The sequence below is a fragment of the Cyprinodon tularosa genome, unplaced genomic scaffold (genome assembly GCF_016077235.1).
Source record: "Cyprinodon tularosa strain WSP-4 unplaced genomic scaffold, ASM1607723v1 ctg519, whole genome shotgun sequence".
Classification (NCBI taxonomy): domain Eukaryota; kingdom Metazoa; phylum Chordata; class Actinopteri; order Cyprinodontiformes; family Cyprinodontidae; genus Cyprinodon; species Cyprinodon tularosa.
The window spans coordinates 118,623-144,279 of record NW_024039251.1 but is presented as its reverse complement, the minus strand read 5'-3'; the positions used below and the strand labels follow the sequence as shown (position 1 = coordinate 144,279).

At 38.3% G+C, this 25,657-nt stretch overlaps 1 protein-coding gene across 2 annotated transcripts; it reads left to right on the top strand.

The window, feature by feature from the left end:
* Positions 1–1,156: 1,156 nt before the first annotated feature.
* LOC119795644 (frizzled-6-like) lies at positions 1,157–25,338 on the top strand. 2 transcript variants are annotated; one of them, XR_005282350.1, is made up of 9 exons: positions 1,157–1,282; positions 3,376–3,704; positions 9,263–9,459; positions 13,903–14,479; positions 16,138–16,557; positions 16,784–16,932; positions 17,019–17,390; positions 23,788–24,038; positions 24,698–25,338. XR_005282350.1 is itself a non-coding variant. In XM_038303723.1 (8 exons), the coding sequence occupies exons 2-8, from the start codon at positions 3,534–3,536 to the stop codon at positions 23,951–23,953; spliced, it is 2,052 nt and encodes a 683-aa protein (XP_038159651.1). In that variant the 5' UTR covers positions 1,157–1,282; positions 3,376–3,533; the 3' UTR covers positions 23,954–25,338. The 2 variants fall into 2 exon arrangements, 1 of the variants encoding a protein (XP_038159651.1); XM_038303723.1 differs by having other exon boundaries at positions 23,788–25,338.
* The last annotated feature ends 319 nt before the right edge of the window (positions 25,339–25,657 follow it).

Here is a 25,657-nt window from a genome sequence, read left to right as displayed (position 1 = left end):
GGTACTCCCAACTCCTACAGAAATGCGCAGTAAAAATGCCTACATGTGTAGCATTTGGCCGCAAAAACAAGCAGTTTGCCGGCTGTAGGAAGCGTTCCACAGGTAATTTCACAGTCAGTGGACGTATTAACCAAAAAAGTCAATATATACGCCGATGTGCCCTATAGTATAGTATGTAGCATAACATTAGTCTGGCTATCTTGCACTGACTCGAAGATATTGACTAAATTAGCCATTGACATTGTGTGTAACGAAAAAAAATAGAAAGCAGAGTAAATAGAAAGTAATTCACTGTGAAATGTCAATGTAATAATTCATAATTAAGTGGATGACACTGTCGTTTTTGTAGTGTTTGTTGTATTTCTCATTTAAAAAAGTAATGTGCTGAAATATATTGCATTTTATTTAGATGGAAAAAAAAGCAGCTCACACATTTTTCCATATATATATATATATATATATATATATATATATATATATATATATATATATATATATATATATATATATATATATATAAAGAGAGAGAGAGAGAGAGAGAGAGAGAGAGAGAGAGAGAGAGAACTCTCAGAATTCAGAGAAAACAGTCAAAATTCTTGGATTAAAGTCAGAATTGGGTGAAAAAAGCTAGAATGCTGAGAAAACTGTCAGAATTCTGAGATTAAAGTCAGAATTGGGTGAAAAAAGTGAGAATGCTGAGAAAAAAGTCAGAATTCTGAGATTAAAGTCAGAATTGAGAGAAAATATAACTTTTTCATCATATTATACTAAAATAAAATTTCAAAATCAGTTAACTTTTTTTGTCTCAGAGGCCCTAATCCTCTTACTTACCATTCAAATGATAACTGCCCTTAAAGAATTGCAACCCTCAGATTAGATTTTGTCATTTGACATCATAAAATAACTGCTCTATATCCTGTAAAGTCCTTTGATGATGCATCTAAGTGTAATTATTAATGTTCCATGTTGTTCTTTTATGTTCTTTGTTTGCAATGAAACATAAAACTACTCAGCGGTGCAAAGAAAATGGGCACATCCAGCTGTTTCTCTCCTCAATACGACTGAAGAGCATTTTGGAGGCTACTGCGCCCCCTGGAGGCAGGAAGAGGTTCGACAGGAAGAGATTTCGCTGCAAAAAAAAAAAAAAAACAGAAGAAGAAGAAGAAGAAGGGACTGAGCTGGAGTTTAGCGCAGGAAACAGACTTCCACATTCCAGAAAAAAAAAGTATTTTTACTGCTTCCATGAAAACAGTTCGCTACAAAAACACGTTGGCAGTTGGAGGTAAGCACTTTTAATCGTTGTCTTTCGGTCTCAAACTTGTTTACTCCTTTTCCACGGACACCTCTGTCCCCTAATGGTAGCAACCGTGGCAGGGCTAAACTGTTTCCCCAACATTCGCTGACTTTTTATGTTTAATAAACGAACAGAAACACTAATATAGCAAAAGTAAACGCTTATAAAACAGCTACAACACCGTAGCGCTGTTTTTATTTTAAACCACCTGTAGGTGAATACGTGTCGACATTACTTTGCTAATGTTTCGTTTAACTGTTGAAAAGTTACCAATTCTATACAGTAGCAGCTGTTTATACTATAGTAGTGGTTTTCTTCTAACTTTAGTGAAATATTTAATCCAATTAGTGCGTCTATATGAAAGCTTATAAAAAATATAAATAAAACTATTCCTTAAATAAAGCGCCCAAATGTTTTCTATAGAGCTATATGTTTAAAGCTGAGCCTTTGCTTTGAGAGAAACATGATATCATTGGGAAACTATTTTCTCCTGCTAAGCATTCATGGCTGAAAAGGCTCCTCATATATGCAGTTGTGAATTTGGGTTTTTGACATTTTAATGTGAAGTTTTAATGTGCTCCAACAAGCTGGGACTCATTCTTGTAAATCACCTGCGATCTGTGGATGCATGCACTCACAGTCTGCAGAGACTCCCTGTTTTATGACCCCTAATATTCATCTTAGTGATGACTCATAGGTGTGCTTTTAAAGTCATATTTCAATGCCAAATCCTTCTGGCTTAAACATGTATATAAATGTACTCTTTATTAGCAGTATTGTCCCAAAATTTTTTTTTAAAAGAAAAAAGAAAATCCTGGTTTTCTCTTTATCTTACGCATGCCAGTTAGTCATATGTCAGCCTGAACACCTAAATTCGTCCAATCATATATCAACGGTCATCTGTCAATCAATTTTTTTCGGTCATAGCATCTTGATTCATATGTCGCAGCTAGGGTTGCCAGCCTTCCCTTGAAAAACGGAATCGTTCCGTGTTTAGAAATAGAAGTACCTGTCCCATATTTAGTGGAAAGGGAACACACTTTGTCCCGTATTACTGTGAGAGTAAAAAAATAGTAAAAAGCTAATGGAAAATGAAGATTAAGGGCATGTTATATACAAAACTAACGGCAAACTTGTTCCTGAGTTTTGTACTGCGTTGTGACCAATGAGCTGACAACATATATGTAACAATCCAGAATACCCTGATCTCATTGGTCGTGCCAAGTGCTGCTCACAGAGAAAAACGTCTGCAATAATGAATGTAAAGCACACTGCAAATATGAATCTAATTCAATGCAGATTTGATTCAAATAGTTACAAAAATCATTTCACACATAAAGGGGGGCTAAAAAAATCTCAACGCCTGGAGGGGTGAAGGAAATTGCGTCAGCTGGCAGGCACATGAGTTGTCCCTTTTTTTTTCAGGGAGTTGGCAACCCTAGTTGCAGCTAATATAAGCAACGGTTGAAATAAGAAATAAGAATCATTTACTTCCCATTGAGTTCCATCCCAGTGGGATGGACGTCTGTGTCTTCGGCAGGCATAGAGCTAACAGAACTGGCAGCATTGCGAGGCAAGGGCTCAAACATGTACGGCTGTAAGCCTTCTACACCAAACCAAGCTTCTGCCGCTTGCATGTTTCCTCTGTCCATAGCGTTCCTTGACAGTGTCGTTTCTAAGTCATCAGTTTAGTGCTACTTGGTCCAAATGGAATTTCCCATTGGGAACCTACTAGCACTAAGTTGCTAACTGGTTAGCAAGATGCTTCCTACAAACCGGCCATAATCAAACTTGCTTGTGAACCTTACGACACAACAATCCCGCCTTCTTAATAAACGACCAATCACATTCACTTTATTCACTCGTGTAAAGTCGTGCACCACTTGGGAGAATTTGGAAATGCAACGGTTGGAACAGCCGTTTCCCTATGACTTTAAAAACTGTCTCTGAAACACTTCAAGGAGAAAACTCTTTCCTGTCCAGGTAGTCAGTAAAGGCAAACTTGCATAACTGTTAGAATAAAGCTGAATATTTTGGTTTGATTGATTCACATTAACCCTTTGAATGGTATTTATTCACAGGTCCCTGCTCTTCAGGCCTCTGAAATGTCTTCACGCAGAGCGATCTGCAGATGATGATGTGAGCCAGAAGAACACTCTCTTCAGGAAAAGCTCTCCCATTTCAAAGCCAGAGAAACATCTAGTTCATGTAGAAACCAGACTTTTCCCACCGGTCTGCAATGCTGTGGCTGTGGCTTTCTCTGGTGTGGGTTGGAAGCTGCGCTTCCCACAGCCTGTTCACCTGTGAGCCCATCAAAGTGCCAAGATGCCTTGGGTTGAAATACAACATGACTTTCTTTCCTAACATGATGGATCACTACGATCAGGATATCGCTGCTAAGAAAATGGAGGTAAGTCTGCTTCACCCTACCATGGCACATCCCTAAAGGAAGACGTTGTGTAGCAGGCGGCTCCTTCTTTTTCCTTCTTCTTTCTGCCTTCATAGAGGGTACAGTTTCCTTAAAAATAGCTTTTTGAACTCCTAACTGAATCTCAAAATGATTTAATTTAAACCTCCAGTAGTGCTTTTTCTATCCTCCCAATGCACAGTGTCTGTGTGTGGTGGGTTATTGGATCTGGAAACGAATATGACTGAGTTAGCAAGCTAAAAGATTATTCTGTCACTGTTTCTATATTCTACGGCCGATGAGGTTTGAAAACGCTGCGTAAATTCATAATTTCACAACAAATTGAAAAGATCCTATAAACTCACAAATGAGACTAGCAAACAAAACAAGAAAAAAAAACACAAGATCACATTCAAAAATAATGCTGCACAAGGGAAAATCTCCAATCACATACAATAGAAAGCAGCAAAAGTGGTAACATGCTGGAAACTTAAAGTTGTAGGGAAATCATATTTAAATGTCAAATCATTCTGGCTTAAACAAGTATATACTCTTTATCAGACGATATTTTCCCAAACTTTTGAAAATTACTATTTTAGAAAAAAACAAAAAACCCTGTCTTAAAATCAGTTTTTTTTATTATCTTATGCAGGCCAGTTAGTTATACATCAGCCTGAACACCTAAATTCGGCCAATCATATATCAGCGGTCATCTGTCAGAGCTATTTGATTCATATGTTGCAGCTAATACACGCAACGGTTGAAATAATAAATAAGAATAATTTACTTTACCATTGAGTTCCGTCCCTGTGTTCACGGTGATGGACGTCTGTGTTTACCTATTCTCTCTATCCTTCAGATTTTCCCATGCGTCTTGTCCATACACATTGGCATGAAACATCATCAGCCTCAGCCCTAATACTGTTCCAATTCACAAGAACAGCAGACCGAGAACAGACAAAGTCCCCGGATGTTGTTCTCGCCCCTCCCTCTTTACCCAGCATGCATCAGAGCAGACTTGTCCGTTTTTGAGATTGACAGCTGTCCCAGCATGCACTGGGGCAGCAGCAGCTTTCAATGGAGCTCTCACAGAGCTCAGAGTATTAAGTTAAAAGTTCTCTTTTCTGTTGCCGTTGTTCTATAAAAGTACGTTTTCAGATCATTTGAGGGGAGAATATTATACAGGGTTTCCGTGGGTCATTAAAAGTCATTAAATTATTATTTTTTTAATTAAGGCCTTAATTGGCATAAAAAATGATTACATGGGATTATTGTGCCATTTAAAATGCTTTATAAAAAAAAAAAAAGAAGGATTATAAAAACAATTTCGTCAGATATATTATAGCGTGATATATTTACACAGAACTGCTTACGGTTGATCGTAAAGCCGTCGAAGGATTTTGCCATCTTATATATATATATATATATATATATATATATATATATATATATATATATATATATATATATATATATATGTGGGTACTTGTTAATGCTCTTAGAAAATGAGTTCTAAGAGCATTTAAAGACTATTTAAAAGCATTAAATTAGAATTACTCATTCCTGTATAAACCCTGTTATACTTTTAAGTGTCACTATGTGGTCCATTTACCGATTTTATGTGTAATTTAAAAAATACATTTCCGAAGTTGAGAGGACCGCTGCGACTAGTGGACCTCCGAGGCTAACGGCAGCCAGGGTTAATGTTAGCCCGTCTGACGCAGCCTTATCTCTGCATAACTGTGTGTGAAGTATCGCAAGCTCTGATGGCGATTTTTTTTTTTTTTTTTTTTTTTTTTTTTATTCGGCAAAATGTTCATTTGATTTGTGTTTATCTGACTATGTTAATTATTATCCCCCCAATAAATGAAAAAAATATGAATTTATTATTATCTAGAGACTAATATTAACAGGAGGTGAGATGCAGCTCCAGACGAGCTCAGCGTGTGGTGATGTCACGAGTATGCTTCTGTTCCAACTGACCCATATTTATACTGCAGGCTCCTGTTCTCCCAAAGTCCACGCTTTCCTGTGTTCTTCTCAACAACATACTTGGTGAAGACACAAGTCCGTACTCGGGTTCTTGTGAATTGAGGAACGGCCATTAATTTGTCGTAATGTCTGTGTTTTGGTCCCATATGAGCTGATGATCATCTCCCCCTTGTGGTCTGGAGCGGTATCCTTATTCAGCACAGGCTTTATGCTTTCCTTAACTTGCTGCTGTTTCTGCTACTTGCAGCTTTTTTCTGTTGCATGTGTTTTGTTTCTAATCCTAGTTTGCTGGTCCAACCTTTTGATTTTGCAGGACCTTTTGATATTGTTTTGCACCCCTTTGGCCACCGTAATATTTATACTGTTTGGTCAAAACTGCAATATAAGCTGACTAGAATACAATGACACTAATAGCCTGTGTTTTTAAGTGTTAATCAAGCAGAATCCCATCCCTCTGCTGAGTAACTGAGTTTACTACCAGCTGAATAACAAACACTCTGTTTCTAAAAGGAGATCCTTTTAATGGAGTGATAGATGGGACTCCTTTAATTTCCGCACCATAGCTCCCATGTTTGTTTGTCACTATAAATATATCCACCTCTTTCTTGTATAGGATGGATCAGATTAGCAGCGGGGGAAAGAAAATAAAAATGATTTACTACTTTTTCAGGCCTAACTTCTGTTAAAAAGTAACAATCCCTTAGTTAGAGGTAACTTTATGTAGTCTCTGGACTCCATGTGAGAAAACTTACTGTTTAAGTGATTTGATTTGAATCTAATGTCATCTTAAAAGCTTTAGTTAAGCCTTATGGTCATTTGTGCATTCAAAAATACAACCATGATCCACTTTTGGTTGCTTTTTGATTTGATCTGTAACATTAGGCTCCTAAGATTCCTTCCTGACAAGGTTAAATCCAGGTTCCTCTGCAGGGGAACCAGGTTTTTTCTTGGTGAGGCATTTTGTCTGGAGGCGTTCATATTGGGCCCAATTGGTTTCTGGTTACCTGGTTACATACATTCAGTGTGAAGAGTTTGGAAAATGAGCGGTGATCTGTTAAAGAAGTCTTTTGTGTTTCATCTGGCAAAGGTGTCGGTGTCCTATTTCACAGCAGCCTCAGCCACGGGCAACTCTATCGACTTTGTTGCCTTTGATTTCAGGAGGAAGGGGAGGGACACGCCTGGTCCCACACAAAGCTGACTGCACATACCACACCGGGTATCCTCTGTCTGTTAATGACTCACTTACCCCCCCTTACACTCTCCTGTCTCCCGTGTTGCAGGCTAAAGCTGGAGCCCTCTTTATGCTTTGTTTGAAATGAGGAGCTGTTTACCACTGAGCCCGGGTGGTGGAATCCATTTTTTTCTCAGTTTAATTCAATTCAGTTTATTTATAAACCCCTAATTCACAACACATGCCATCTCAAGGCACTTTACAGTTCACCAGATCTTACAGTCAAATTGATTAAAAGTTTTCTATCCAAGGAAAACCAGTTGATTGCATCGACTCATTGACTCGAAGGCAATCCCTCACACTAAGCATGCTTGTAGCGACAGTGGAGAGGAAAAGCTCCCTTTTAACAGTATGAAGCCTCCAGCAGAACCAGGCTCACTGTGAGTGGCAAACTGGGGTTCAAGGAGACAGAAGCAGAGATACAAAAAGCAGCTGTAAAAAGTGCCCCCTTCCAGGAAACACACAGCCAGGCAGACGAGCTCCAAGTCAGCTCCCATGTAAGAGGATGAAGAGAGCACATCCAGCCAGTCACAGTCAGAGAAACAGGACTACACTGAAAAACAGGCTCTCTCCAACATCAATAAACAAAGTATTTGATGGTACGAGCACAGCTGATATTTCTTTCCAAGATGGAGTCACAGCCAAACAGGAACAGACCAGATCAAGCTGCTATGAGAAAAAGAAGAGAGAGCAGAACGTTAGAGATTAAAGTAACTGATTCTGCAGAGTGGGAGAATAGAGATAGAATGAAGCAGAATGATGAAAAGGAATCCCTATGTCCTCCAGCAGTCTAAGCCTATAGCAACATAAATATAGAGACAGTTTAAATAAGAACAGATGAATTTTTTGCCTTTAGTACAAATCAGCATTTCTTCTTCTCCAACTCATCCATGCTGAATTTTGGTGTAATGTGAGCAGTTTTTACTGTAACTGCTGCAAAGCAAATAAAGGTCAGATTGTTGAGCGCGAAGGAGGTCCGAGTCGGGGACCTCCGTAGGAGAGAAACAAGGGTCCTCGCTGTCAGAAAGAGAGCGATCCTTGGCCTCACTGTTATGGGACCTCTGCCAGAAAGGATTTAGGGGAAAAGAAGCAAAACACTGAATGGTGGTCTATGCCTTAGGGTATGTGGGGTTTGTTTTTAAGGAAAACAATGAACAGCTTTATGCATCTAACGGATTTATAAGTCTCATAATTCACAAGTAAATATATTTGAATCCATTAAAAGCTTCTGCAGTCAAAAAGTTTATTTAAATGCTAAAAAGTGAGGTTGTTTTTTGTTTGCTTTCCAGTGCGCGTTTCCTGAAATTTCTTTCCTCCTATTTCCTGCCATCCATATTGCAGCCCACTCCCCACCGCCCCTGCTGCGTCAATCTCTCACCATCCTGCAGCTCTTGACCAGCACGTTGAAACAGAAGAATGTTTCCCAGCTAGTGAATGGGCAGCTTTGTGTGGCGCTGAAAAGAATAGTGCAGCTTATCACAACAAAGTTCAGATAGGGAGCAATTCAGTTTCCCTTCATAAAAACAAACTTTACCTCTGAAACTCCTCCATCATTAACCTTTCTTATGCTTAGATTGTTTTAAGGGACAGCTGAGACTAAATAAATATGATGATAGATAATATCTGTGCAAGTAAACAAAGAACTGGGTTGTAGTCGAGATTCATTGCTTTAGATGTTATCTGATCTTTTCTGCAAACTGCAAGTTTAGGATATTTCATTCATTTTTTTTTTACCCCAATCAGTGTACGTATGGAAGGAATTTTGTAAAATTATTGTTTCAAGCAAAAATCTTGTAATAAATGCAATCTAGAAATTAATCTCTGTTCAAAAAGGGTTTAAAAGTAGTTTCAGTTTACTTTCAATTTCTCAAATTTATTTTCTAAATTATTTATATATATATATATTTTTTTTTTTCTGTTTTATTTTTTGTTGTATTTTTTCTAATTTTCTATGAATTGCATTCTTTTCAAATTGACTTCCAAGAATCAAATTCTCCTTCCTCCGGAGTAAGGCGTGCAGACGTATTCCTATTATTCTGCATGGATGTGAAAGGCTTCAGTTTTTTTAGCTAATGTAGGCATCGGGAGCAAGTGTTTGTGTTGTGCTTGAAGTAAAAAGAACGTGATCCTTAACACGAAATTTTGAAAAAAAAAAAAAACATTTAAAAAAGAAAATTTAAGAAAAAAGCAAACTAGCTCTAATTTTCCTTCTGTTAAGAAGCTTTTCAATTTATTCACTAAAAACTTGACGGGTTGCTCGCTCCATACACATGTAAACCAACTGAACACCTTTTAATAAATGATGTCCTTCTTAAAAAATGTTTCTTTCCCTTTGCAGCCATTTATGCCCCTGATAAATCTCCGGTGCTCACTGGAGGTCCACGACTTCCTGTGCCACGCCTTCTTCCCAATCTGCAATGAGGAGAACATGGTGATCCAGCCATGCAGGAAAACGTGTGAGAAAGTTCTGTCCGACTGTGAGGAAAATATTCGCATGTTTGACATCACCTGGCCTCCTGAACTGCAGTGCAAAAAGTAAGAGGACAATTACAAATAAATAAAAATGTAAAAAATTTAATCAAAATTAAATGAATTATTAGCCAATTAAAATCAGAGCTGTGCTAAATGAGTTTTTCACATTAAAAGCACAGACTTTGCAGTACTGTGTTGAGATTTGACGTAATCGTAGAGGGCTGCTAAAAACTAGGCATTGCAATATTGTTGGTATTGGTGTCTGTTATGATTGAACCATATTTTATTTCTCTGTATTTCACCCTAACAACCTCCCAATCGTCTCCCTGAGCCTAATAACAGCTACCAAACATGGCATCACAGCAGGTCTTTCTAATTACTATATTAAACACATAAAGCATTAGGATTGTAAGTGTAATTTAACGCTTTGCTGCTACCTGATGGACCGATGCAGAGCATTTCATAGCAGAGGAGAAAGAAAGTATTATTTTTTTTTAAGATTTTCATGCATAAAGTCTAAGCCATTTAAAAAGATCTGTTTCCACTTCCACATTTCATACTTTGTTGCTGCAAATTGAGCTAAAAATCCTTAAGGAGAAAGAGCCTGTTTTACAGTAACTGAACCTTTTTTACAGAAACTGAAATGTTTGTCCATTAATTACCTTAAAGTAAGTCAGCTTAATGCTGATAATGGTATCCAAAACATTACCATTTATCAATTTTAGTTTTACACTAATAAGAATAAAACCACCTTTTGATCTCTTTGCATTTAATAATAAGATACAATATGGATGTTCTAATCCAATATTGATATCAGAATCAGCCAGAAATATCAGGCATTGACTAATACAGAATATATCAGCTTGAACCTAAAATCTGATATAAGTAGGTTGATAGAAACACTCTGTTTCTGTTTAAAGACAATGTAAGCCATTTCCATACCTGCACTGCAAAACGTATCTAAAACTTTGTAAAAACTTCATGAAATAAGTGTGCTTCCCCTGAATTTGAGCAGGTTAATATGATGAACAAGCATTTTTACCCGTAAAATAAGATAACTAAATTTAAATGCCCTTATTCCATTAGCAAAGTGTCTCACTTAGTTGCTCAATTCAAGAAATATCGTATTGTATCTGATATCGTATCGGGGTCAATTTCAGTATCGTATCAGAAATTAGAAAGCCATATGAGGATATCGCTACTAATAAATTCTAGTTAGTTCTTGAAGTAGTATTTTGATTGTGTCTGAAACGTGTCACGTTGTTCACTCCAAAACAGAGCATGTGGTCTGGACTGAGGAACAGGTATTCAGATGTTACGAGCGCACGCCTTTGGTTTGGGGACAGTGGGAGGAGCCACTGTTGCCATTTGCATCTTTGCACTGTTTGTTGCACCAAGTATAAACCTGGCATTAGGGGTTGAATTTTCAACGCATGAATTTAGTGGTGCAACATTCCCTTGCCCGACTGATCGCTGTAGAGAGAATTTTGTTTTATTGTTGTTGCAAAGGAGAAAACATGTTTTGTAAATGGAAATTATATAAATAAAAAAATCTAATCCAAAAATGGTACTTGGAAAAATTTTTAAATCCAAAAAAGTTTTGAAAGTAACGGTCAGATTGAATATATTTTCAAATAATGGGGGGAAAAAAATATCTTACCCCAGAGAAAAGCCTGTCTCCCGGAAGCAAAGAGAATGTGATCTATAACAGAATTTGATAAGAATTCAACTCATAAAACAAACAATTACACATTAAAAAAAATATGAAAATATAAAATCTGTGTATAAAAAAAAGTAAAAATAAAAGAAACAATTTAAAAATCTCCAAACAGTTTTGGGGGAAAAAATTCAATTAAAAAAATTTATTTAGAAAATCAAATCTGAACAATGTTACATCTTAGAAAACAGCAAAGTTAGAAAACAGCAAAGTTACTTTCAAAACAATTTTTTGTTTTAACTGTTTTTCAAAGTTTAATTTCTGTATTGCATTTGTTTCAAATTTCCATTAACAAAATATCTTCTTAAATAATGGAACCAAATTCTATTATCCACTGATCTTCATGAAGGTTTGAAAATCAAACACTGTCAGTATTTGATAGCTCTACCTCATTTTAAACAAGTTTTTACACCTTTGTAAATAGGCCAAAAGTTCAGCTGTGATGTCATCTAACGGAGCATATTCGTACACGTTTACTGTTTCCCCTAAATGTGGCAAAGTGCAAACAAGACCTACAGTATTCTGACTTTCTTCTCACCTCCCTCTGTTTGATTTTGGCTGCTTGTCTAAACAGCTCCAGCCGTGTCAGTCCAGGTAGACGACCATGTCTCGTTCTGTTTGCAACCGTGGGTTAGAAAGCTCCATTAAATGTTAAAAGGCTTAGGATGTTTTTCTATGACCTCACTCTGCTTTAATCAGCTCCTCACTTTCTGCTCTTTGTTCTCTAATGTTCTGTACTTTCACAGGACAACTGCATGTAATTGAGTATGAATCATTACCAATGAGGTAATGCAATGGCAGAGAGATGTTTGTTTTTTGTTTTGTTTTCTGGATTTTATTTAGTGCTAACAAGCTAACAAGGCAAACTTTTCAGATTTCTTTAGTAAAATATCTTAATATATCTATAATATATCTCTGAACTTCACTGTTATGCTCTTTTGCGTCAGTCTGTCAGTCATTTTTCCAGTAAAATACTCTAATATATAGTGGCAGCATAAAGGGACAGAGTTTCCGCGGGTCATTAAAAATCATTAAAAGTCATTAAATTATCATTTTTTAAATTAAGGCCTTAATTGGCATTTAAATTCATTAAATGTGATTATCGTGGCATTTAAAATGCTTTATTTAAAAAACAAGGAACTGCTTCCTGTTGATCATAAAGCCGTTTGTTCGGAAAAGAAGCTCAAGGCGGAGAAAAAGCTAGAGAATGGGAAAATGTAAATTAAAACATGTGGAATTATACACTTGACAAAAAAGTGTGAAACAACTGAAAATATGTTTTATATTCTAGGTTCTTCAAAGTAGCTACCTTTTGCTTCGATTATTGCTTCGCACACTCTTGGCATTCTCTTGATGAGCTTCAAGAGGTAGTCACCTGAAATGGTTTTCCAACAGTCTTGAAAGAGTTCCCAGAAATGCTTAGCACTTTTTGGCCCTTTTGCCTTCACCCTGCGGTCCAGCTCACCCGATTGGGTTCAGGTCGGTTGATTGTGGAGGCCAGGTCATCTGGCGCAGCACACTATCACTCTCCTTCTTGGTCAAATAGCCCTTACACCGCCAGGATGTGTGTTTGGGGTCATTGTCCTGTTGAAAATTAAATGATGGTCCAACTAAACGCAAACTGGATGGAATAGCATGCCGTTGCAAGATGCTGTGGTGGCAATGCTGGTTCACTGTGCCTTCAATTTTGAATAAATTCCCAACAGTGTCACCAGCAAAGCACCCACACACCATCACACCTCCTCCTCCATGCTTCATGCTGGGAACCAGGCACGTAGAGTCCAACCGTTCACCTTTGATGCGTCGCACGAAGACACGATGCTTGGATTAAATTTAAATTTGGACTTATCAGACCAATTCCACATGTCCATTGCTATTTTAACATGAAGGCCTGATTCACACATTCCCCTCTTAACAGTTGTTCTAGAGATGTGTCTGCTGGTAAAACTTTGTGTGGCATTGACCTGGTCTCTAATCTGAGCTGCTGTTAACCTGCGATTTCTGAGGCTGGTGACTCAGATGAAGTCATCCTCCGCAGCAGAGGTGACCCTCAGTCTTCCCTTCCTGGGGCGGTCCTCATGTGAGCCAGTTTCTTGGTAGCGCTTGATGGTTTTTGCGACTGCACTTGGGGACACTTTCAAGGTTTTGCCTATTTTTCGGACTGACTGACCTTTATTTCTTAAAGTAATGATAGCCACTCGTTTTTCTACACTTGGCTGCTTTTTTCTTCCCATAATACTCATTCTAACAATCTATTCAATAGGACTAACAGCTGTGTATCCATCTGAATTTTGCACAACACAACTGATGGTCCCAACCACATTTATAAGGCAGGAAATACAGGGGACACCTGTGAAGTGAAAACCATTTCAGGTGACTACCTCTTGAAGCTCATCAAGAGAATGCCAAAAGTGTGCGAAGCAGTAATCAAAGCAAAAGGTGGCTACTTTAAACAACCTAGAATATATAACATATTTTCAGTTGTTTCACACTTTGTTGTTAAGTATATAATTCCACATATTAATTTATAGTTTTGATGCCTTCACAGTGAATCTACAATTTTCATTGGCATGAAAATAAAGAAAACTCTTTGAATGTGTCCAAACATTTAGTCTGTACTGTATATATATATATCTAAGAGTCATAGGTACTTGTTGATAGCTTAAAAATTATTTCAAAGAGCATTAAAGGAGCATTAACTTAGAATTACTCATTCCTGTATAAACCCTGAGGGGATGTGTTGGACTGTGAGGAACTAACCTCATCCTTCCGCTGCTCTTTCCCTCCAGATTGGACCCATGTTCGTTAGTCGGCTCTGACCTTCCCTCAACCACTCCTGAGACCTTCTCCTCTCCAAGGAGAGACCTGGGTTTCTGGTGCCCTCTGCAGCTGAAGACCAAGCCAGGCCATGGCTCCTCTTTTCTCGGTGCCCAGGACTGCGCCCCCCCTTGCTCCAACATGTACTTCAAACCCCACGACGTCGACTTCGCCAAGAGCTTCATCGGCGTGTGCTCCATCATCTGCCTGGGCGCCACTCTCTTCACTTTCCTCACGTTCCTCATCGACGTCAAACGTTTTCGATACCCGGAGCGCCCTATAATTTTCTACGCCGTCTGCTACAGCTTTGTCTCGCTCATATATTTCATTGGCTTCCTGCTCGGAAACGGTGCCGCCTGCACCAAAGCGAGCCACCCAGCGGGCGTGGATACCGTGGTGATGGGCTCGCACAGTAAAGGCTGCACTCTGTTGTTTATGCTCCTTTATTTCTTCACTATGGCGGGTATGGTCTGGTGGGTCATACTCACCATCACCTGGTTCCTGGCAGCTGGACCCAAATGGAGCTGTGAAGCTATAGAAAAGAAAGCGGTACGGTTCTAATAGTGAATGTCACTGCAAAACCACAGAATTTTATTTCGTTTGATCACGTTTTTTGTGTAAAAGATATGAAAAGGGAATTCAAATAATATCTTTATTGATTTAGCAAAAAGAAAATTAACTGTAAGCCATACATATAAAACAGCAAATATGTGGAAAGAAGTAGCCTTCCTCAGATTAAAAGCAAGACTAAACATTTGCTGGAAAGCTAGCAGTGGATACATGGGGGAGGCTGTATCATGATGTGGGAGGGCTTCATTTCATTAGAGATGCAGAGGTTTTGTTGAGTATGGAGTGAATTTTGTTCAATTATTTTTTCAAGCAAAATCTATCTATCTATCTATCTATCTCTTCTTCCTTTACTTTCCTTAGAATGAGGAGTAAAGACACATTTCCTTTGGTCGGCTGGACGTTAGCAAAAACATTTTTATTGGTCAGGAATGAGTGTTTGTTTTGGGCTTGAAGTGAAGAGAATGTGATCTGTGAAACGAATATGAAAAGACAAAAAATAGACTGAAAACAGCTTTGAAAAAAAAATGTGATAAGAAGAATTTTGAAAAGATTAACTGTGAAAAATAATACAAAATCAATACATTTGAAAAAATATAAAAGTAACACCTAAATATTTTTTTCAAAAGAAGTTTTTAAAAGGATTGAAAAAACAAACATAAAAACTTCTTTTTCCACACTTTCATTAAAAAAAACATTTTTAAATCTCATTTGTTTGCAACAATAATCGATCAAATTTCACTCTGCAGATGAGTAGAGTGGACCAAGGTTTCAATCACTGGCCTTATGAAGCTGGCCTATAGCTATAATCACAGCATTGACTTTAGACGTGGGGCAAGAAAGTATTTTTCAAAAATAATTTACCAAGAAAAAAAAAAGTTTGTTTGAAAGAAAAATATACTTAAAAAAATGTTTGTTCAGACTTCTAATGCTGTGCAAATCTGTCAAGATCACATATTTTATCCTCTTGAGATTTGTCCTGTATTCCTGAAAGATGCTGTAAATCTGTAAAGCATGTTATTTTTCAAAATCACACATAGAAATGTAAGATGTTTTAGATATTTCCAGTTCCCACGCTGACTCAGTGCGACAGCTGGGAATAGGTTGTTCAGCCACTGTGCAGAGCTGTTAGTCATGGTTGCACATTCCCATTATCTGAGGTTACCGCCCCCCCCCCCCCCCCCCCCCCCCCCCCCACACACACACACACACACACACACACACACACACACACACACACACATAAACACACACCATAGCTGTAAGTTTTAAGCCGAAAAAAAAAAGTTTGAAAAAAAAAAAAATCTGCAGGTTAAAAAAAGGAAATTGAACTGAAAGGTTTTTGTCTTTTTTTTTTTTTGGAACAAACTTTCATTTTTTTAGGTTTAATTTCTTTTTTTAGCAAACTTTTTTTATGTTTCCAGCCCCAATTTAGCTCCATACTTTCATGTATAAAAGATGCATTCCAACTATAAAAAATTCAAGCTCTTAATATAATTACACTGATTTATCGAGGTAAGTCAGAACCTGCCCCAATAAAACACATTGAAGTTTATGGTCAGAGGACAACGTGGGAAAGTTCAGAGGCGAGAAGTTTGTGTATTTTTATTTATTTGTTGTTCTTTACGCTCTGTGTTTAGGTGTGGTTCCACACGGCCGCCTGGGGACTCCCCGGGGCTTTGACCGTCATGCTGCTGGCGCTGAACAAGGTCGAAGGCGACAACATCAGCGGGGTTTGCTTCGTGGGGCTCTACGACCTGGACGCACTGCGGTACTTCGTCTTGGCTCCGCTCTGCGTGGGCGTCATAGTGGGCCTCTTCCTCATCCTGGCGGGCATCGTCTCCCTCAACCACGTCAGGCAGGTGATCCAGCACGACGAGCGCAACCAAGAGAAGCTCAAGAAGTTCATGATCCGGATCGGCGTGTTCAGCTGCCTCTACCTGGTTCCGCTGGTCACCCTGCTGGCGTGCTACACCTACGAGCAGAGTCACCGCAGCTCCTGGGAGAACACCTGGATCAACGACAGGTGTCAGGACTACAGCATCCCCTGCTCCCATAAGGTATCTGCTTGAACAAACTCTTTAGTCTTTTATCTGCTTAGTTAAAAAATAATTTCAGCTGATAACAGAACTGCACAGCCCCCCTCCCACCACCACCAGCTCTGAATTGTGAAAATTAACTTATCCCAGAGTTAATGACATTTTTAGTTTAAAATTAGGTTTGTTAATTTACACAAATTGTCTGAATCCCGAGGATCTTGTTAGCGTTCATGTCCGTCTGTTTCAGCCTACAGAGCACCACCGCCCTGACCTCTCTTTGTTTCTGGTCAAATACTTGATGACGCTGGTGGTTGGGATATCCGCTGTGTTCTGGGTCAGCAGCAAAAAGACCTGTTCAGAGTGGGCCTACTTCTTCAAAAGAACCCGGAAAACAGAGTAAGGCTTCATCTCTAGCAGATGCAGTAACAGGGGCAGCATCTCCTGCTATTTTTCTCCTAAGCGTTATGATCTGTGATCCATAGCCCGATCAGCGAGAGCCGCCGTGTACTTCAGGAGTCCTGCGAGTTCTTCCTTAACCACAACAGCCGAGTCCAGCACAACAAGAAGCACTACAAGCACGCCTCCCACAAGCTCAAAGTCATCTCCAAATCCATGGGCACCAGTACTGCCGTCTCCCCAGCCAATCAAAGCTCCTCCTTTAGCAACCAGGAGGCGCACATGAGGAGCTCGGTGTCCGATACCTCCGTCAGAGAGCAGCTGGATCGAGGCGCTTCCAGCCGAAGCTCCAGGAGGGCAGAGAGGGAAAGAGAGGGGGGAGAGAGGCGCAGCAGAGGTGGCAGCTCCAGTAAGATCAGCAGCCGCTCAGAGAGCATGAACAGAGTTATGGACGGCAGGTAGGAAGGTTTCTCTTATGTTTTTATATACAGTTTATAAAAATTACTGTGATTTTAACAATTTAAAGATATACCATGCATTGTAAAGCCTTATAAATTTAGCTAAATGTGATTATTTCATGAAATGTTGCCCTGGGCTCTTAAGGAGTCTTCATTTTTACAAAATATTGGTTTTCTTCCAAGCCGGAAGGAAGACGCTTGCTTTCAATGCAAGCAGCCATGTTGGTTTCCCCTATTTCAAGGCGTCGCCCTGGAGCCACCGTAGTTTTCCAAGACAGGAAGGGGCTGCTGCTCAGAGAGCAGAATTCATAAAGATTACTCAAACGGGAGTAAGATCGGATGTGTTTTATTTGGAAATCTACCGGATCCTTTGTGCAATTAACTTCCTGTTTGGTGCGATCTCATTGATGGGTTTTGACCAGATTTTGACCAAAGAGGAACTAAAAAAAAAAAAAAAAAAATTTAAATACACAACCAGGATATCTGGAATCAATGACAGAGAGCATACATAATCACCCTCTTGCTAGTTTTTGCTACGTTTTTCGGATCTCGTCAGGATAACTTGTATGTTAGATCCAGTTCCAACCAGGTTATTTAAGGAGGTATTCCCTTTGATCTCCTCCTCCATTTTAGATGTGATTAATCTATCTCTGTTACAGGGATATGTACCTAAAGCTTTTAAGGTTGCTGTAATTAAACCTCTGCTTAAGAAACCGTCTCTTGACCCAGATGACTTGGTCAATTATAGACCTATATCCAATCTTCCTTTCTTATCCAAAATTCTTGAGAAAGTAGTTGCCAAACAAGTTTGCGATCACTTCCACCATAATGAACTTTTTGAAGAGTTTCAGTCTGGCTTTAGAGCTCATCATAGCACTGAAACAGCTCTGGTGAAAGTCACTAATGATATTCTCATGGCCTCAGATAATGGACTTGTATCTGTGCTCGTCCTGTTGGATCTTAGTGCTGCATTTGATACAGTTGACCATAATATTCTTTTAGAAAGACTTGAATATTTTGTTGGAATTAAAGGAACAGCACTAGACTGGTTTAAATCTTATCTATCTGATCGAATTCAGTTTGTTCATGTTAATGATAGATCTTCAACACGCTCAAAGGTTACCTGTGGAGTACCACAGGGATCAGTGCTAGGACCAATTCTCTTTACTTTATACATGCTCCCAATTGGTAGAATTATTAGACAGCATGGGATTAATTTCCACTGTTATGCTGATGATACCCAGCTATATCTGTCTATAAATCCAGATGAAGCTAACCCATTACATAGATTACAGGCATGTCTTGAAGACATAAAAACCTGGATGACTCTTAACTTTCTGCTTCTGAATGCAGACAAAACAGAAGTTATAGTCTTTGGACCAGAGTCTCTGAAAAAGAAACTGATTAGCCAGTCACTTCATTTGGATGGGATTAAACTGATTTCAGATAATAAAGTAAAAAATCTTGGTGTTGTTTTTGATCAGGACCTGTCATTTAGGTCCCATATCAAGGAGGTTTCTAGAATTTCCTTCTTTCATCTGAGGAACATTGCAAAAATTAGAAATATCCTGTCCAGGGGTGATGCTGAGAAACTAGTCCATGCATTTGTTACTTCAAGGCTGGACTATTGTAATTCTTTACTATCAGGAAGTCCACAAACTGTAGTTAAAAGCCTTCAGCTGATCCAAAATGCTGCAGCCAGAGTTCTGATGAAAATTAAAAAGAGAGATCATATCTCGCCTATCCTGGCTTCTCTTCATTGGCTTCCTGTTAAATCAAGAATAGAATTTAAAATCTTCCTTCTCACATATAAAGCCTTAAATGGCCAAGCTCCATCTTATATCAGAGATCTGATTGTTCCTTATGTTCCTAACAGAGCACTTCGCTCTCAATCTGCAGGTTTACTAGTGGTTCCTAGAATTTCTAAAAGTAGAATGGGAGGCAGATCTTTTAGTTATCAGGCTCCTCTCCTGTGGAACCAACTACCAGTTTTAGTCCGTGAGGCAGACACCCTGTCTACTTTTAAGGCTAGGCTTAAAACTTTCCTTTTTGATAAAGCTTATAGTTAGAGTGGCTCAGGTTATCCTGAGCTATCTCTATAGTTATGCTGCTATAGGCTTAGACTTTTGGAGGACATAGGGACCCCCATTTCATCATTCTGCTTCATTCTCTCTCTGTTCTCCTATTCTGCAGAATCTGTTAGTTCAATCTCTAACCTTCTGCTCTCTCTGCTTTTCCTCAGAGTAGCTTTGCCTCGTCTGTTCCTGTTTGGCTGTGACGTCATCCTGGAAAGAAACATCAGCTGTGCTGCTTCTATCAACACCCTTGTTTATAGATGTTGGAGATCGGCCTGTTTTCCAGTGTGGTCCTGTTTCTCTGACCGTGACTGAGTGGATGTGCTTTCTTCGTCCTCTGGCATGGGAGCTGCCTTGGAGCTCGTCTGCCTGGCTGCGTGTTTCCTGGACGGGGCCGCCTTTTACAGCTGCTTTTTGTATCTCTGCTTCTGTCTCCTTGAACCCCAGTCGGCCTCGGCAGATGGCCGCTCACACTGAGCCTGGTTCTGCTGGAGGTTTCTTCCTGTTAAAAGGGAGTTTTTCCTCTCCACTGTCGCTACAAGCATGCTTAGTGTGGGGGATTGTATTTGAGTCAATGAGTCAATGCAATCAACTGGTTTTCCTTAGATAGAAAACTTTGTATCAATTTGACTGTATGATCTGGTTGAACTGTAAAGTGCCTTGAGATGACATGTGTTGTGAATTTGGCGCTATATAAATAAACTGAATTGAATTGAATTGAATTGAATTGATTATGTGACATTGCAACGTTTTGGCTGCTACCCATCGCCTAGCATTTAGCTGCCGCCCCGATTCAACATTGAATTCTTTGTGATTTAACTCCATCTGACGGATCAAACCCTCGCCACTGCGTGCGTTGCGTCTGAGGTTGATTTTCAGATCAATGCATTACGTCGTGGCATACGGGAGAAACTAATTAAACTAGTTTAAAAAAAGGATCATGGGTTAAGATCGGATGTGTTTTATTTGGAAATCTACCGGATCCTTTGTGCAATTAACTTCCTGTTTGGTGCGATCTCATTGATGGGTTTTGACCAGATTTTGACCAAAGAGGAACTAAAAAAAAAACAAAAAACAATTTAAATACACAACCAGCATATCTAGAATCAATGACAGAGAGCGACTGGGACCAGAAGTTTATTTATTTCTCCCCACTGATTTCCATTCAAAATGTTTTCGATCCCACCGGGCTCTAGGGAAGGGGCGTGCATACCGCCACCTACTGTTCATGAGTGTGTAGCAACATTGTTTTACATCTATTAAATTCTATTTTTTAATTTTGTATTCTGAAGATAAATAAATAATGCTTTCCTTAATCTATAAATATCTTTTATATTTCCTTTATTTCCCAATAATCCTTTAAGACTCCATTCTTGGCCTGTCCTCTTTTCAATTTCTTCCTTTCAGGTCCAGATGTTTTACAGTTCATCAATACGTGTTCTATATTTTCTATCTCTCCACATCCTTCACATTTATCATTATTTTTCCTCCCTATTAAGTATAAATTGTCATTTAAATAAGTATGACCTACTCTTAATCTGATCATTATTATTTCTTCCCTTCGGTTTCTCTCATTAATATTTCTATTTAATACTGACTTTTGTACTTTATATAACCTTCTTCCTTTTTTTATCTTCATTGATCCGTCAGATGGAGTTAAATCACAAAGAATTCAATGTTGAATCGGGGCGGCAGCTAAATGCTAGGCGATGGGTAGCAGCCTAAACGTTGCAATTTCACATAATCCTGACGAGATCCAAAAAACCGTAGCAAAAACTAGCAAGAGGGTGATTATGTATGCTCTCTGTCATTGATTCCAGATATGCTGGTTGTGTATTTAAATTGTTTTTTTTTTTTTTTTTTTAGTTCCTCTTTGGTCAAAATCTGGTCAAAACCCATCAATGAGATCGCACCAAACAGGAAGTTAAATGCACAAAGGATCCGGTAGATTTCCAAATAAAACACATCCGATCTTAACCCATGATCCTTTTTTTAACTACTTTAATTAGTTTCTCCCGTATGCCACGACGTAATGCATTGATCTGAAAATCAACCTCAGACGCAACGCACGCAGTGGCGAGGGTTTGATCCGTCAGATGGAGTTAAATCACAAAGAATTCAATGTTGAATCGGGGCGGCAGCTAAATGCTAGGCGATGGGTAGCAGCCAAAACGTTGCAATTTCACATAATCCTGACGAGATCCGAAAAACGTAGCAAAAACTAGCAAGCGGGTGATTATGTATGTTCACTAAGTAAATATTATGTAAATAAACCCTACACTTCTCGCTATAAATGTAATCAAAACCCATTTAAATGCAGAAACTGATTGAAATTATTGATTTTCCCGCTAAAAGTTAGAGAAATCTCAGCCATGTTTATACCAAAATGTTACAGTTTCACATTATCTTGAAAAATCTTTGCAAGAAACGAACAAGCAAGTGAATATGTACATTCCCTGAGTAAATATTCTGGCAACAAACTATACATTTCTCACTAGGAATGTAATCAAAACTCATTTTAATGCAAAAACAAACTCAAGTCATTAATCTTTCCACAAAAAAATGAGCGAATGTCGGCCATATATATATATTTTTTCTTCTCCCAGCTGGAATCTTGAAAGTCACGTGACTAGGACGTAAAACAATAGAAAGCGTATAGGCAGAAGAAATGTAACAGTACCACAAAAAAATGGCCATTAATGTACCTCCACTACGTTTTGCAGTGTGGACCAACGTAGTGGGGGTACATTTTCCCATGAGACTGGGTTGGTTCTTTCCCACTCGCCATACCCACACAATTCTCCACAACAACTGATTTCTTTCCCTGCTACACCCGGCTACGCTGCTTCGCTTCTTCTTCTTCTTGTTTACTACTGGTAGTTGGCTTTGGTCGCAGTAGCGCCACCTTCTGCTCTGGAGTGTAATCGCTTCGCCTATGAGAAAAAGGAGCAGCGCATGAACCGAACGAAACACACGCGAACCGAACCGAGACAGTCGAACCGAACGATTCTGACGGTTTTCATAAATCGTCCCATCCCTAAAAGAGACACATACAAATAAAACTCGACTAAAAACATAACTTACTAGGTGGAGGTGAAAAAAATCATTTGTGCCAAGTCATATGAAGGGATAACTTTTAAATGTTAAAACCGGTTGGTTTTAACAGAAATTCTGCAGAAATTCTGATCAATTTATTAAACTTCTTTATTAGCAGTTCAGTCTCCATTGTAATGCCTCCACTTCCTTTGATATATTGAGTTTGAACACTGCATGGTGTTTTCCGACCCTCCTCATTCTATCAGAAGGGCAGGACGTCAGAGGCGCTGGTTACTATTCTTGTTGCGACTTTATTCTCGTAATTTTACGACTTTATTCTCGTAATTTTACGAATTTATTCTCAGAATTTTTATGACTTTATTCTCGTAATTTTTCGACTTTATTCTCGTAATTTTACGACTTTATTCTCCTAATTTTTACGACTTTATTTTCCTAATTTTTACGACTTTATTCTCGTAATTTTACTACTTTATTCTCAAAATTGTACGACTTTATTCTCGTAATTTTATGACTATTCTTGTTGCGACTTTATTCTCGTATTTTCGTAATGTTACTACTATTTTCCTAATTTTACGACTTTATTCTCGTGATTTTATGACTACTCTCGTTGTGACTTTATTATCGTAATTTGATGCCTGTAATTTGGTAACTGTACAACCTTATTCTCATAATGTTACAACTTTATTCTCGAAATAGAAGAAGAAAAAAAATCTCTAGCTTGGCCCTAATACTCTGTCGCTAGTTTGAGCTTGCTCCTTATGAATATTTGCTCCTTGTCCAAAGCTCCCTGTAAGGTATTTCCTTGCTGCGTTTTTATTCCAGTATAACCACAACTAATGAAATTCATTTTTTTTCCTATACATGTTGATTTGGCTATTTCTGATTCTCCTGCTCTGTTACATCTCTGCAGACCCAGAACAGACTGTCTAAATTGTAATTAGGATGTTTCTAGATTTGTGTGAAAATCAAAAGCCACACAAGGAATCCTCTTTCTATCTGCCTAATTAATCAGGAGCTGATGAAGTAATAGATTCACCTGTTTATGTAACAGTTTTCATTATAAATGTACATTTAAATTATGCCTATTCTAATTGAAATGTTAGCCTTGAAGAGCCGTGTCTCTGCAGGTTAAAATCACAGTTACTTTGAAAACAGTCTTTAAATATAAAAATATATATATAATATAAAATATAACAGTCTCTTTTTATTTTTTATTACTTGATTGTTACCATAGTTTAAATTAAAGCGCTGTCTTTCTGTTGTAGAATGACTCCATGGAGCGAGCTGTCGGACACTAGACAAGCTACGAGTGGACAGCAGCAGCAGCGTCCAGGTGTAAACCCATCACACAGCAGCAGCAGCATCCTGGACCCCGCACTCCAGACAGCAGACACGGTGCTCGAGGAGAGCAAGGACCCAAAGGAAATGTAAAAATCCCAAATGATCCTGCCCAGGCTAATATCCAGAAACAGTTGACGATGTGTCAAACACCTCTGTAGGCAGTGAAAGTCCTAAAAACCCATCAGGTGTTTCATATATGGGTTGTTTGCCCAGAATCTGTAGGATTTAGACTGCAGCTGCTGAAGTTTCCTGCCGTTTTGTGTGTTTGGGTTTTCCAGCTTTACTGATGGGTTAGTCTGAATGTTAAAGAACCCACCATGCTACTACCAATGGTCAATTAAGAATACTACTTCCATTATGAGTACCTTTTTAGAGTTTTTTGTGAAGTGGTATTTAAATCCTTCAAAAAAAATTGCAGCATGTGTTTATATTTGTATTTTTTTCTACTGTATATTTTTCTACTGGTCAACACACTGGATATTATAAAGTGTTTTTATGACGTCACCAAACATTCAACCCAAAAGGCGCCGTTGTGTCTTTAGAAGTCTTATCACTGCTGTTTAGATATAAAGTTTGATACGAGACCAAGGTATGCACCACTCTTTAAAGATGTCGTTAAACTTGAAATACTTAAAACACGTAAAGACATTTTGAGAAGGCTCTAGTTTTTTATTGTCTTTTCTGAACTTTTCGTCATGTTTTTATTTTCACTCTATCTTTAAAGACATATTGAAAGAACTTGGTTGAATTACTGTTGTGTAAAAACTCAAACTTAATCAAGCAGGTATTTTGCACTTAAAGCACAAACCACTAAATACTGAGTGATAGAAAAATACCAGCAATGTTTTATGGACACAAGTGTGTGCAGGCCTGGCCAAACGTTTGACGCCCTGAGCAATGTTTTATCTAGGAACGCACTTCCTACATTTATTACAGACTTTGGGAGCCTTTCAGAGGATAAAAGAAGTTTGATGTTTCGTTCACAAACAATTTAGTAAAAAAAAGCTTTTATTTGTTATCTTAAGAACAAACTAAGCAGAAGAAATGATATTCAACCTATGAAGGTTTTCTATAGTCTGTATACTACTGATACATTTTAAACATGTCCTGTGTAAATAAGCATTCCCAGAGTCTGCTTGTATCTTAGTGTTCATGTTTAGGTCACACATGAATTATCTCAACTTGTTTTTGCACATGAAAATGCTTAAATGCTGCATCTGTCTTTGAATTTTGTTGTTTTATTCTTGGGGTTAAAAGAAATTTCAAGAATCACAACTTAAAAGGGAAACTGTGTCATTAAGTGTTTTATTTTATATTTTTGTCACTGGATAATATGTGTGGATTACAATGTGCCTTCTGTAGTCTCAGATTGTCTATTTTGTTTCCACAGTCAGTTTTTGTATCTTTCTCTTTGTAGTTTTTTATTGTGATCATTTTTATGAAGTTTTGAATAAAAAAGTACATTTTTCTCCCATCGTGAGTCCATGTATTTTACTGAGACTTTATGATACTTCAGCACAAATCGGAAGGAAAAAGGGATCAGTGTTTTTTGACTCTTTAAAATGTATACCATGTACAGTTTTATATTGATACCCGTATATAAATGTCAAGGTTGTTTTATAAACAAAATCCCAACTTTTAAAACATAACACAGAACACTTCCTTAGTCTGTTCAAACAAGTAAAGAAGTAAGGCACAGTAAATAATATATAAGGGGTGTCCTCCTAAACTCACAAACTAAACAAGGAAACTTGAAGCAAAAGTTAAGCTAAGAGGACTGCTTTAGAGAGGTAG

Bases quoted from the DNA above. Each gene is read 5' to 3' on its own strand.
- LOC119795644 (XM_038303723.1), top strand. From the start codon at position 3,534: ATGCTGTGGCTGTGGCTTTCTCTGGTGTGGGTTGGAAGCTGCGCTTCC. The intron at 16,933-17,018 runs GTAAGGCTTCAT...TGTGATCCATAG, and splicing joins AAAAGAACCCGGAAAACAGA to CCCGATCAGCGAGAGCCGCC. The intron at 17,391-23,787 runs GTAGGAAGGTTT...TTTCTGTTGTAG, and splicing joins AACAGAGTTATGGACGGCAG to AATGACTCCATGGAGCGAGC.